Consider the following 14,677-nt stretch of genomic DNA (forward strand, 5'->3'; position numbering starts at 1 on the left):
TCTAGAAACAACATATAAAGGGCAACACAAGGACATACAAAGTATGAGTTTGGCAGAAAGGCATCAGCTCAAATTAGACGAGTTCTGAGAAAAGCCTCAATGAGATGCCAATGTTACTTCTCCCACACAAGACTAGGAACTAATCAACATTGGCCAATATATTAACAAATGCAAAGGTCTGAATGACTGAATGGCTATGCTTTGATGCATATAAATGGTTATTTGAAAAATGCATCGTCTGTTTCAGAATCTCCAGAAGGTTGCACAAAAACCCAAGTACCAGAATTAACCTTTTAGTACTGGCTATGCACAAAAACCCTGTGAGAAGTAAAGGTGGTTATTGATATTGATTTGCTAAATGTCCTGTGACCTCTGTTGGCAGGAGGGGGAGGGAGAGAGAGACTGAAGCTTCTGCTTGCAGGAATCTAATGGAAGTTTGAGGCCAGTCCTTAGAAAGTCAACAAGGTGACATGCAATCAGCAGTGTGTTTGAAAGTTTCAATGCGGGCATAACTAGGGGACTTGGGCAGAGAACTTTTTGTTGTTTGAAACAGTAAGTAGACTTGTCAAAATTATGTGCTGACTATAATGTGCTATAAAAGGGTGGGCTGTAGGGAAATGTACGTCCTGTTAAAACTAGATCTCTTCAGACTAACCATCATTTACCACATTATTGGGCGGAGAATTATTTAGTGGACATGAGGAACCCCAATGGGTGCGGCCAAGGAAGACTTTGAAAAGCTTTCTAGTTTAAAAACTCAAATGAGGGATCAACTGTGCCTCAACTCCATTTCTAGAAGAACCAATCAAGAGGAAAGTATTTTTGTGCCAATAACTTTATCCTAGATAATACAATCGAATACAAGTCTCCCTTGCTAGAACCCTTTCTTTTCAATTCGCAATAACATGCTGAATTAGATGTTTATTAAATAATGAAAAGTTTATAATTAAAATACTCTGCACAGCAACCCATCCCGGGCAGCACAGTAGCACTGCTGCTTCAGTACCAGGGACCAGAGTTCGATTCCCGGCTTGGGTCACTGTCTGTCTGGACTTCACCCGTTCTCCCAGTGTCTGCGTTCGTTCCTCCGGGTGCTCTGGTTTCCTCCCACATTCTGAAAGATGTGCTGGTTTGGTGCATTGACCCGAACAGGTGCCGGACTGTGGCGATTCGGGGAGTTTCACAGTAACTTCTTGGCAGTGTTAATGTAAGCCTTACTGGTGACTAATAAATAAACTTTACTTTCATTAGAAATATTTTTCTAACCTTGCAGCTGAATTGAGTTTATGGGTGAACGAGTAACACATGCACTTATAATTGACAATATAAACCAATTTGAAAAATTAATAGTCACAATCAGCTATATTTCAGGTTAACATTAGCATACATCATATTCATTTCGATTGAGAATTATTCTGAACTTTAACTATCTGTATATTGAAATCAACTCGATTGAATTGCATTCATTATGCAAACAAAACGCTGTGCACCATGTTCAAAAGTAAAGTGCAAGTTACATATATAAAACTTGGTTCAAATGTAATCTGGATCTTCCCTCAGGTTTTTGAAGGCACCAAATAGTTAACTACCACATTTATATTGAGTTAGGCCTGGAACATAATGGACAACAGATGGCTTTTAATCTCAGTTATGTGTTTTAAGGGGAGTGCTGCCAAACCAAGACTAAACAAAAATCAACTTCATTTTGAAAAAGTAAACAAATTCAGTTATGCTCATTTGCCCAAGACCATCTTATCCTAGCTGTGATAGTTCAGTATTGAACTGGAGCATGAGCAAACTTTCGAAATAATAATGTTTCTAAACGTGCTTGGTGTTTGAACTTGCCTTTGAATCTCTTCAGGAAAGGTGGCACTGAACATCAATGTCTGGCGGTTTTGTTTTGGTGGCATATCAAAGGAACTGACTAGTTTCCGCATGTCAGGTTCAAATCCCATATCCAGCATACGGTCTGCTTCATCTAATACCAAGTACTGAACCTTACCAAGGCCAACCTAGAAATCATGAAAATAGATAAGTTTCATCAGGAGCTAGAGTCAGAATAAAAATGCTGGTCATAAAATGATGAGCTACCATTAAACCATATGGGCCACAGGTGGCGAGAGGAACGTTGGTCATCATATTAATCAATGATCTTTAATTGGAAAGAGTACGAACACATCTTTATCTTTAGAATCTTGGTGGTAATCTGGCAAAAAAAAAATCAAGGAGTGCCTGCCCTTAGTAGATCCGGTTCTATTTTCCGATCAACTTAAGAAATCAGATAGATTTAATAAAAGGCAGGAATTGTTTTGCCATGTTACTGCTGAAATGGTGGGCTAAATCTATCCCCATACTTCCATGGTAAGAAGAAAAGATGTCCTGGACTACATTTCAAAAGCTTACTAGCACTCTTCTGATAATACAGGATGTTATCTACATAGTTACTGGATGCAAATCACAGCCAGTTATTTTCCAAAGTTAGAATAAAGATGGCCAACATTTATCCTGAGGGTTTTTGGCCTACTTGTAGCCCATCAGGCAACGCATTCTTTCCAAAATCAAAATACTGCAGATGCTGGAAATATGGAAAACCAGAAAATGCTAAAAATCCTCATCAGGTCTGGCAGCATCTGTGGAGAGGACCTGAAATGTCAAGTCTTTCTCTCTTCACAGATGTTGCTCGTCTCAATAAGGATTTTCAGCATGCTGATTTTTTAAAAAAATATTCTTCCTTCTTTCAGTACAGTGGTAGGTTAGAAAAAACAATATTTCTTCTGTTAAGAGTGGAAATTCTAGTTTCTGGTTAACACAAGAAATGATCCGAAATTGTCCATTAAATGCACAATCCATGATCAATCTCAGTTTCAGCCCAGTTGTTCCATCATATGACAACTTACGGCTTTCGATTTGCCAGCACTCTTGACAGTAAATTTCTATAATAGCCTTTTACTATACAATGACCAACAGCTTACCTTTCCTTTGGAGATCATATCCAAAAGTCTGCCAGGGGTGCCACACAAGATATTACACCCTTGTAAAACCTGACGAATTTGATGGCCTGTACTCGTTCCCCCATAAACCACAACAGGTCTTATAACGGTTCTGTAAATATTGAAAAACACAGGATTCATAAAATTAACTTGAGGGGAAATGTTAGGCAATTTTAACCTGTAAATATGACCTGGACCTTCCTTCAGCTCAGCACTCAAAATTTCCTATCCCATTCCCAACAATACTCAACACAAACGTCAAGAATAGAGTCTTGAACCCTTTGCAACAAATGTTGACAGGGACCGGGTTCATGGGGTTAGCCTACTTCCCTCACCCTGTAGGCTTCAGGTGCCTAACTGCATAGTGTCAAAAAAAACTGCTGCGTTGTATTTGTCATTTTCCTCAGCTTTACCCCCCAACCTCTCATTTTTGATCCAGTAGGCCTTTCCCACATTCTACAATTTGCACTTTTTATTACTTTGTTCATTGCGCCCTGCCCAAAGGCAGGTCTGTGCATGATGTTTCATCCCTGAGCCATTAGAAAGTACTGGTTCGTCACTGCTTTCTACTCACAGGGGCCAAGTGCAGACAGGCAGGTCTCATGTTCACCTCAGCAGGAATGTGAATCAAAATCACGTTATGGTATTATTCTGAACCATACTGAGCTAACCAGCCCAGTGTTCTTTTTATATCTTTCTGCTGACATAAGGACCATCCTTTTTTTTAAAAAAAACATTAATTCCAGGCCAGGCCTGGACTTAAAACCCACCTTGGAGTGGTGTTGGGCCCACCTGAGCCACTGAAGTCATCGCGGTGCAAGTACCACCATCAGGGCGTTCTAGAATTATTAACCATTGACAATGAAAAAAATGGGGACACATACCCAAGTCCGAACAGGGAGAGATTCTGGGAGGTGATAGGTGTCCCCCATGCAATTGCAGCCTTCTGAATAAAGTTTGGGAGATGCTGCCATCTTAAAAATAGTACATAATTTTGCTTCCCCCTCTTCAAATGATACTGACATTATAATAAAAGCAAAATACTGTGGATGCTGGAAATCTGAAAGAGAAAATGCTGGAAAAACTCACCTCTAAAGGAAAGTCTTATGGATTTGAAACGTTTCTCTCCACAGATGCTGCCAGGCCTGTTGAGTTTTCCCAGCATTTTTTGGTTTTTAAATTGAACACTTATCTTTTCAGTGTTCAGTTCAAACGAACATCTAAAATGTTAACCTTGAGAAATGCTGACTCAGCAATTTGTGTATTTTTGCCAGAAATCCAAATCCTTGGGGATTTTTTTATTACTTACCCATAAGAAAATTTCCGAGCTTCCAGATATATCTGATTGATCAGCTCACGGGTTGGAGCTACAATAACTACTTCTGGTTCTTGTAGTTCCTTGAATCGACTGGATGCTGCATTTCCCCTAATTAACATTTCTATCATTGGCAACAGGAACGCGGCCTGTGACAAGTGCATACAAAAAACAAAGTTACCGGTTGACTGCAATTATTACAGGGGAGGAGGAGCATTAACATGTCTCAGATTCTTATAGTCAGTTACTCTAACTTGACAGTGCACGTATGTTGAGCAAAGACCTTTATCTTGGGTTCATGCATGGAAAAGTGACTTGGAAAAAGGTACAGAGAACTGCAATGGCCTTTACGAAGAGTGTGAGGGTAGAAGATTAGCAGCAATTTTCCCTTTAAATGCACAAGAACCTGGAACATACCATGTCAGCCAGCTGCAAGTTACCCAGTTTATAATGACACATGAACGCTGGTGCATAAGAAATTTTAAAAGGTATTGTACATCGCAATGTACAGGTTGCGCACAAAACAAAAAAAGACACTGATCAGATGGTAGCAATCACTGTCCAGGAAGCTATTGCTTATGAGCTGGTATAGATAATATGCATCAGAAATAAAGATCAGTAGGACTCAGCTATTTTTATCTTTCCCAACTCAAAAGGTGCTAAAATATAAATTTACATGTAAAAGGGCAATTCATAAAATATTACCAGCACATTAAGGGTTGACGGTTACATGGTGTTTTTTCTACCACTCACTGTTTTTCCAGAGCCAGTTTGGGCACAGGCCATCAAATCCCGTCCCGAAAGCACAATTGGAATTCCATGTTTCTGAACTGGTGTAGGTTTCAGATATCCTGCCTTATTTATATTCTTGTTCAAAGTTTCACACAGATGAGCTTCATCAAATGACTAGAAGGAAAAAAAACTGACAAGCTTTAGTAATTGGTCTTTTTAAAACTGAAATGAATTACGGTGTACAAACCTTGAGAATTTTTTTAGCTCCATTCAATGGTGGGGACTATATGCACCATGAATACAAATACATTCATAGAAACCATAGAAACCCTACAGTGCAGAAGGAGGCCATTCGGCCCATCGAGTCTGCACCGACCACAATCCCACCCAGGCCCTACCCCCACATATTTTACCCGCTAATCCCTCTAACCTACGCATCCCAGGACTCTAAGGGGCAATTTTTTTAACCTGGCCAATCAACCTAACCCGCACATCTTTGGACTGTGGGAGGAAACCGGAGCACCCGGAGGAAACCCACGCAGACACGAGGAGAATGTGCAAACTCCACACAGACAGTGACCCGAGCCAGGAATTGAACCCAGGACCCTGGAGCTGTGAAGCAGCAGTGCTAACTACTGTGCTACCGTGCCGCCCATTTTTATGGTCAGAACAGCAGCAAATGGAATTTAATCCCAAAAAAGGAGTGAGGTTTTTGGAAAGACTAACAAGGCAAGGGAATAAACAATGAATGGTAGGACACCAAGTAGTACAGAGGAACACAGGGACCTTGGGGTGCATGTTCAAAGATCCCTGAAGGCAGCAGGACAAGTAGATAATGGGCATATGGGATATCTGCCTTTATTAGTTAAGGCATAAAATACAAGAGCAGGGAGGTTATGACACAGCTGCGTAAAATGCACATTAGGCCACAGCTGGAGTACTGTTTGCAGTTCTGGTCGCCACATTATAGGAAGGATGTGATTGCACTAGAAAGGGTGCAAAGGAGATTCACCAGGATGCTGCCTGGGCCGGAGCGTTTCAGCTATAAGAGGGGCTGGAATTGTTTTCATTAGTGCAGAGACGTTTGAGGGGGGGGGAAACTTCATCGAGGTGTATGGAGCTATGAGGAATATAGAAAGGAAGAAACTTTTCTCCTTAGTAGAGGGATCAATAACCAGTAAGGGGCAGGAGATTTAAAGGGGCTTAGAGCAAAAAATCTTTTTACCCCAGAGGGTGGTGGGAATAAAGAACATAAAACATTACAAACAGGCCCTTCGACCCTCCAAGCCTGCACCAACCATGCTGCCCAACTTAACTAAAACCCCCAAACCTTCCGGGGACCATATCCCTCTATTCCCATCCTATTCATGTACTTGTCAAGACGCCCCTTAAAAGTCACTATCTTATCTGCTTCCACTACCTTCCCCCAGCAACGAGTTCCAGGCACCCATGAATCTCTGTGTAAAAAATCTGCCTTTAAACCTTGCCCCTCGCACCTTAAACCTATGCCCCTTAGTAATTGACTCTTCCACCCTGGGAAAAAGCTTCTGACTATCCACTCTGTCCATGCCTCTCATAATCTTGTAGACTTCTATCAGGTTGCCCCTCAACCTCCATCGTTCCAGTGAGAACAAACCACGTTTCTCCAACCTCTCCTCACAGCTAATGCCCTCCATACCAGGCAACATCCTGATAAATCTTTTCTGTACCCTCTCCAAAGCCTCCACATCCTTCTGGTAATGTGGCGATCAGAACTGAACACTATATTCCAAGTGCGGCCTAACTAAGGTTCTATAAGGCTGCAACATGACTTGCCAATTTTTAAACTCAATACCTCGGCCGATGAAGGCAAGCATGCCGTATGCCTTCTTGACTACCTTCTCCACCTGCATTGCCACTTTCAGTGACCCAGATCCCTCTGCCTATCAATACTCTTAAGGGTTCTGCCATTTACTGTATATTTCCTATCTGTATTAGACCTTCCAAAATGCATTACCTCACATTTGTCCGGATTAAACTCCGTCTGCCATCTCTCCAGCCAAGTCTCCAACTGATCTATATCCTGCTTATCCTCTGATGGTCCTCATCGCTATCTGCAAATCCACCAACCTTTGTGTCGTCCACAAACTTACTAATCAATCTAGTTACATTTTCCTCCAAATCATTTATATACATTACAAACAACAACGGTCCCAGCACTGATCCCTGAGGAACACCACTTGTCACAGCCCTCCATTCAGAAACGCACCCTTCCACTGCTACCCTCTCTTCTTTGAGCGAGCCAGTTTTGTATCCACCTTGCCAGCTCACCTCTGATCCCATGCGACTTCACCTTCTGCACCAGTCTGCCATGAGGGACCTTGTCAAAGGCCTTACTGAAGTCCATGTAGACAACATCCACTGCCCTACCCTCAATCATCTTCATCACTTCCTCAAAAAACTCGATCAAGTTCGTGAGACACAACCTCCCCTTCACAAAACCATGTTGCCTCTCACTAATACGTCCACTTATTTCCAAGTGGGAATAAAGCCCATCTCGAAGAATCCTCTCCAATAATTTCCCTACCACTGATGTAAGGCTCACCGGCCTGTAATTACTTGGATTATTCTTGCTACCCTTCTTAAACAAAGGAACAATATTGGCTATTCTCCAATCCTCTAGGACCTTCCCTGTAGCCAGTGAGGATACAAAGATTTCTCAAGGCCCCAGCAATTTCCTCCCTTGCCCTTCTCAGTATTCTGAGGTATATTCCCATCAGGCCCTGGGGACTTGTCTATCTTAATGTTTCTCAAGACCCTAATACCTCCTCCTCTTTGATCTCAACACGACTCAAACTATCTACACATCCTTTCCCAGACTCATCATCCACCAAGTCCTTCTCTTTGGTGAGTACTGACGCAAAGTACTCATTTAATACCTCGCCTATTTCCTCTGGCTCCACGTATAGATTCCCTCCCTTGTCCTCGAGTGGGCCAACCCTCTCGCTCTTTATATATGTATAAAAAGCCTTGGGATTTTCCTTAATCCTGCTGACCAATGCTTTTTCATGGCCCCTTTTAGCCCTTCTCACTCCTTGCTTAAGTTTCTTTCTACTTTCCTTGTATTCCATACATGCTTCTTGTGTTCCCAGCCTCCTAGCTTTGACAAATGCTTCCTTTTTCTCTTTGACTAGGCTCACAATATCTCTTGTTATCCAAGGTTCCCAAAACTTGCCATACTTATCCTTCATCCTTACAGGAATGTGCTGAATCCCTATCAACTTGCACTTGAAAGCCTCCCACATGCCAGATGTTGATTTGCCCTCAAACATCTGCCCCCAATCTACATTCTTCAGTTCCTGCCTAATATTGTTGTAATTAGCCTTCCCCCAATTTAGTACTTCACTTGAGGACTACACTTATCTTTATCCATCAGTACCTAAAGCTTACTGAATTGTGGTCACTGTTTCAGTAGGGGAACCGTTCAGGAACATAGACCACCTATGGCTCATTCCCCAATACCAGTTCCAGTATGGCCCCTTCCCTAGTTTGGACTAGCTACATACTGTTTCAAGAAGTCCTCCTGGATGTTCCTTACAAACTCTGCCCCATCCACGCCCCGAGCACTAAGTGAGTTCCAGTCAATATAGGGGAAATTAAAATCTCCCACAACAACCCTGTCACTTTTACACTTTGCCAAAATCTGCCTACATATCTGTTCCTCAATCTCCCACTGGCAGTTGGGTGGCCTGTAGTAAATCCCCAACATTGTGACTACACCTTTCCTATTCCTGAGCTCTACCCATGTTGCCTCGCTGTATGAGCCCTCCGAGGTGTCCTCCCAGAGTACAGCTGTGATATTCTCCTTAACCAGTAGTGCAACTCCCCCACCCCTTTTACATCCAGCTCTATCCCACCTGAAAACATCTGTATCCTGGAATGTTAAGCTGCCAATCCTGCCCTTCCCTTAACCAAGACTCTAATGGCAACAACATCGTAGTTCCTCGTACTAATCCAAGTTCATCTGCCTTACCCGTTACACTTCTTGCATTGAAACAAATGCACTTCAGTCCACCACACCCTCTCTGATTAGCAACCCCACCCTGCCTGCTGTTTCTCAGTCTTACTGGCCCTACAAATTTGGTGGAGTTTTTTGAGGAAGTGACAAAAACGGTCGATGAAGGAAGGGCCGTGGATGTCGTCTATATGGATTTCAGCAAGGCATTTGACAAAGTCCCACATGGCAGGTTGGTTAAGAAGGTTAAGGCTCATGGGATACAAGGAGAAGTGGCTAGATGGGCGGAGAACTGGCTTGGCCATAGGAGACAGAGGGTAGTGGTCCAAGAGTCTTTTTCCGGCTGGAGGTCTGTGACCAGTGGTGTTCCGCAGAGCTCTGTACTGGGGCCTCTGCTATTTGTGATATGATTTGGAAGAAGGTGTAACTGGTGTTATCAGCAAGTTTGCGGATGACACGAAGATGGCTGGACTGGCGGATAGCGAAGAGCATTGTCGGGCAATACAGCAGGATATAGATAGGCTGGAAAATTGGGCGGAGAGGTGGCAGATGGAGTTTAATCCGGATAAATGCGAAGTGATGCATTTTGGAAGAAATAATGTAGGGAGGAGTTATACAATAAATGGCAGAGTCATCAGGAGTATAGAAACACAGAGGGACCTAGGTGTGCAAGTCCACAAATCCTTGAAGGTGGCAACACAGGTGGAGAAGGTGGTGAAGAAGGCATATGGTATGCTTGCCTTTATAGGACGGGGTATAGAGTATAAAAGCTGGAGTCTGATGATGCAGCTGTATAGAACGCTGGTTAGGCCACATTTGGAGTACTGCATCCAGTTCTGGTCGCCGCACTACCAGAAGGACATGGAGGCATTAGAGGGAGTGCAGAGAAGGTTTACCAGGATGTTGCCTGGTATGGAGGGTCTTAGCTATGAGGAGAGATTGGGTAAACTGGGGTTGTTCTCCCTGGAAAGACGGAGAATGAGGGGAGATCTAATAGAGGTGTACAAGATTATGAAGGGTTTAGATAGGGTGAACGGTGGGAAGCTTTTTCCCAGATCAGAAGTGACGTTCACGAGGGGTCACGGGCTCAAGGTGAGAGGGGCGAAGTATAACTCAGATATTAGAGGGATGTTTTTTTACACAGAGGGTGGTAGGGGCCTGGAATGCGCTGCCAAGTAGGGTGGTGGAGGCAGGCACGCTGACATCGTTTAAGACTTATCTGGATAGTCACATGAGCAGCCTGGGAATGGAGGGATACAAACGATTGGTCTAGTTGGACCAAGGAGCGGCACAGGAGGGCCGAAGGGCCCGTGTCCTGTGCTGTACTGTTCTTTGTACTCTCTGGTTCCCCTTCAGCTAATTCACCTTTGCTTTGGTTCCCACCCCCCTGCCAAACTAGTTTAAATCATCCCGTGTGACACTAGCAAACCTCCCGGCCAGAATATTTGTGCCCCTCCAGTTTAGATGCAACCCGTCCTTCTTGTACAGGTCCCATCTGCCCCGGAAGAGACTCCAGTGGTCCAGATATCTGAAACCCTCCCTCCTACACCAGCTGTTTAGTCACGTGTTGAGCTGCACTATCTTCCTATTCCTAGCCTCACTAGCATGTGACACAGGGAGTAATCCGGAGATTACAACCCTAGAGATCCTGCTTTTTAAACTTTCTACCTAACTCCCTAAACTGCTGCTGCAGGACCTCATCGCTCTTCTTGCCTATGTCATTAGTACCAATATGGACCACGACCTCTGGCTGTTCACTCTCTCCCTTCAGAATGGGCGACACGGTAGCACAGTGGTTAGCACTGCTGCTTCACAGCTCCAGGGACCTGGGTTCGATTCCCGGCTTGGGTCACTGTCTGTGTGGAGTTTGCACATTCTCCTCGTGTCTGCGTGGGTTTCCTCCGGGTGCTCCGGTTTCCTCCCACAGTCCAAAGATGTGCGGGTTAGGTTGATTGGCCATGCTAAAATTGCCCCGTAGTGTCCTGGGATGCGTAGATTAGAGGGATTAGTGGGTAAAATATGTAGGGATATGGGGGTAGGGCCTGGGTGGGATTGTGGTCGGTGCAGACTCGATGGGCCGAATGGCCTCTTTCTGTACTGTAGGGTTTCTATGATTTCTATGATCTATGAGAATGCTTTCTGTTCGTTCAGAGACATCCTGGGCCCTGGCACCAGGAAGGTAACATACCATCCTGGAGTCTCTTTCACGTCCACGGAAACACCTATCTGCACCCTTAACTATAGAATTCCCTTTAACTATTGCTCTAGTCCTCTTTGTCCCTCCCTGCTCAACAGAGCCAGCCGATGTACCATTACTTTGGCTGCTGCTATCCCCTGATAGCCCATCTCCCTCAACAGTATCCAAAACAGTATACTTATTACAGAGGGGGATGACCACAGGGGATTCCTGCACTGACTGCCTGCCCCTTCTAGCGGCCACCCATCTATCTGACTGCACCTTCGGTGTGACCATGTCTCTAAAGCTCCTATCTATGATGCTTTCCGCCTCCTTCATGTTCCTAAGTGCATCCAACTGCTGCTCCAACCTATCCATGTGGTCTGTAAGGAGCTGCAATTGGGTGCATTTCCTGCAGACAGTCGTCTGGAATCCTCTGCCTGAAAGGGTGGTAGAGGCAGGAACATTCACAACATTTATGAAGCATTTAGATAACCACTTGAAATACTATAGCATACAAGGCTGCAGACCTGGAAAATGGGATTAGAACAGATAGGTGTTTGATAGCTGTCAGAGATATGGGCTGAAGGGCCTCTTTCTGTGCTGTAAAAGACTCAAATGACTGACAAAAAGGAAACAATTTTTTGCTTTATGGTCTCAATGTAGCATATATCAGTTTCCAAATTCCCAAGTTCACCATTTTTGTGGGGCAAGATAGATAGACTTAAAAAGGTGAGTTTTTAAATATCATACTATGTGAAAATATTGTTCTAGGCTAGAGATTGATTTTAATAATAAAAAGCATTATTGTCTTGCATTCAGTCTATTTCTACCCGTGCTAATCATTTCTTTTTTCCCCACCCTCCCATTATGGGTGAACCAATGCTGAAAAGTGCAACACAATACACCAGAACCTTTGAGCAACTTAAGCAACATCAACTGATACAGCTTTAAATCCCTGCTCATTTCTGAGTTCCAATTCAACCCGAATTAAAATCTTATTTTGACTTGCATGTTAGCAATGTATAGTCTTCCACAATTCCTCTCAACCTATGTTGCGTTGGAAAAGGATGGATAAGGAAGGATTTTACTTACGTCCCCATGAATATTTTAGAAACATAACACTCAGGGCAAGTAATAACTGTGTTGTAACGTGACCCGCAAGGAGAAATAAATGGTGCATCTTCAGTATGGTCTTAGAATGAACTGTATACTGTCCAGGTACTAATTGCCAAAGTGGGGAAAAATCCCAAATTAGCAACCTCATGAATCATATGCACTGGGTTTTCTTCCTCCACCTCCACTCGATCACCCAATTCTCATCTTCCTCAGTTCTTCAAATGAAAGGCTAAGTGATAATTTATTATACAAACCCATTTCATTTGCCATAAAATTGCCCCCAAATAAATATCTTCCTGCAACTTGGCACTCTACTCATTACCCATTCCCTCCCAAGTTTCTCTACTTATCCACCATTCTTGACCAAAAGAAAATCTTTCAAATCTAACTTTTTAAACCAGAGTCTTCCAACTCTGCCAAAGGCAACCCCCTACGGAGGTTCCCCGGCAACAGGGCAGGCAAGGCATGCAGAATGCCATGCCAATGTCTCAGCAGTCAATGATGAGCCACCTCCACCAGGAAACACACCACAGAGGGGCCTGAAAATCACACCCATGGTTCTGGTCATCTGATCCAATATCTAACGGCAGTGTTAAATTCTCATTAAAAAAGGTGCGATACAAATGCAAATATTTGTTCTGGTATTTATTTTCTATCATACTCTGTATGGAACACTCTCTCCGGCAACAGTGGCCAACATAACTGCCTCACAGCACCAGGGACTCGGGTTCAATTCCGACCTTGGGTCACTGTCTGTGCAGAGTATGCACATTCTCCCCATGTCTGTGTGGGTTTCCTCCAGGTGCTCCGATTTCCTCCCACAGTTCAAAAATATGCAGGTTAGGTGGATTGGCCATGCTAAATTGTCCCTTAGTGTCCCAAGATTGTAGGTTAGTGGAATTAATGGGGCAAATACTTGGAGTTACACAGATAGAACGTGGGTGGAATGCTCCGTCAGCAAGTTAGTGCGGACCCAATGTGTTGAACGGCCTCCTTTTGCGCTGCAGGGATTCTATTCCATTTCCACTGATTTTCTCAAATATTTCCGCACATTCCCTTAAGTAGATCCAACATTGCAATTTGCACAACGTTTGATCTCAAGACCACATCTGGTCGCATTATCAGAAAGACATGGAAGTTTTGGAGAAAGTGCAAAGAAGGTTCACCAGGATGTTGCCTGTTCGAGGGAGTTGGCTAGGAGGCCAGTCATAGAGGTTTACAGCATGGAGAGATTGAATAAACTAGGATTGTTTTCATTGGAAAGATGGGAGACCTGATAGGGTTTCACAAAATTGAGATGTTTGGGGTCAGAGAGAGGACATGTCCTCTTTTCTTTGTGCTCTGCCACTTTTCTTTCAGCTCACGTCCAACCCTTGGCCCTTATTGTGTGGCTCGTCTCTTTGGCCTTTTTGTTCTTATTATTAAATGTTAATTTTTCCTTGTGTGGGGTGGTGAATGGGGGTTTGGGGGGGGGGGGGCGTGGAGAGAACAAAGGAAAACGGGGTGATGGTCAGCTTCTGTCATATTTTAGGATGTGGTGGTGGTAGGTTGGGGGGGGTGGGGGAAAGAGGGGTTGTTATGGTAGTGTGCGTGTTGAGGAGGGGGCTGCAAGGTGAGGGTGTGTGTGTGTGTTTCCGGGGGCTGGGATGGATAAGCATAGGCAGGGTGAATCAGAGGCTTTTTCCCCAGGGTGGAAGTGTCAATTACAAGGGGGCACAGGCTCAAGGTGAAAGGAGGATGTGCAGGGGAAGTTTTTCATGGAGAGTAGTGGGTGCCTCGAACACGCTGCCAGAGGTGGTGGTGGAAGCAGGCACATTAGCAACATTTAAGAGGCATCTGGATGGGTACATGGATAGGGAGGGAATATAGAGGGATACAGAAGGTTTTTGTTTAGTAAGGGCATCATGATCAGCACAGGCTTGGAGGGCCAAAGGGCTGATTCCTGTGCTGTACTTTTCTTTGTTTGACAGTTTCAATCATCTTTATTTTCCCCAAAGAAATCTTGGGTCATTGGGATAAGATCCCAGAAGTTTGGACAGGCAAGACCCGTGTATCCATTGGCATTTGGAAGACCAGGGGTGCAATTTAAGATGGAGATGAGAAGAAATCTTTTCTCTCCAACTCTCCTCTCCTTCCCCACACCCCACAGTGGTTATAAAATGAATATTTTTAAAAAGGGAGAGTTAGACAGATTCTTGGGAATCAAGGGTTATTGAGAGTAGGTGGAACGTGAAGTTGAAGCCACAATCAGGTCAGCCATGATCTTATCAAAATTTAGACACGAGTGCTGATGGAACAGGCTAAAGGGGTTGAATGGCCTATTCTTGCTCCTAATTCTAATGGCCATAGAT

At 43.9% G+C, this 14,677-nt stretch overlaps 1 protein-coding gene across 6 annotated transcripts in view; it reads right to left on the reverse strand.

Moving 5' to 3' along the window:
- Positions 1-14,677, reverse strand: part of ddx4 (DEAD (Asp-Glu-Ala-Asp) box polypeptide 4) — a 99,399-nt gene that overhangs the window by 29,350 nt on the left and 55,372 nt on the right. For all 6 annotated transcript variants that reach the window (XM_078219087.1, XM_078219072.1, XM_078219065.1 and 3 more), the window contains exons 10-13: positions 5,059-5,211; positions 4,300-4,454; positions 2,973-3,102; positions 1,846-2,012 (exon numbers count right to left, since the gene is read on the reverse strand). In XM_078219087.1, the coding sequence (XP_078075213.1) occupies positions 1,846-2,012; positions 2,973-3,102; positions 4,300-4,454; positions 5,059-5,211 (605 nt within the window). The remainder of the gene's footprint in view (positions 1-1,845; positions 2,013-2,972; positions 3,103-4,299; positions 4,455-5,058; positions 5,212-14,677) is intronic.

This window comes from Mustelus asterias, chromosome 1 (assembly GCF_964213995.1).
Source record: "Mustelus asterias chromosome 1, sMusAst1.hap1.1, whole genome shotgun sequence".
Lineage (NCBI taxonomy): Eukaryota > Metazoa > Chordata > Chondrichthyes > Carcharhiniformes > Triakidae > Mustelus > Mustelus asterias.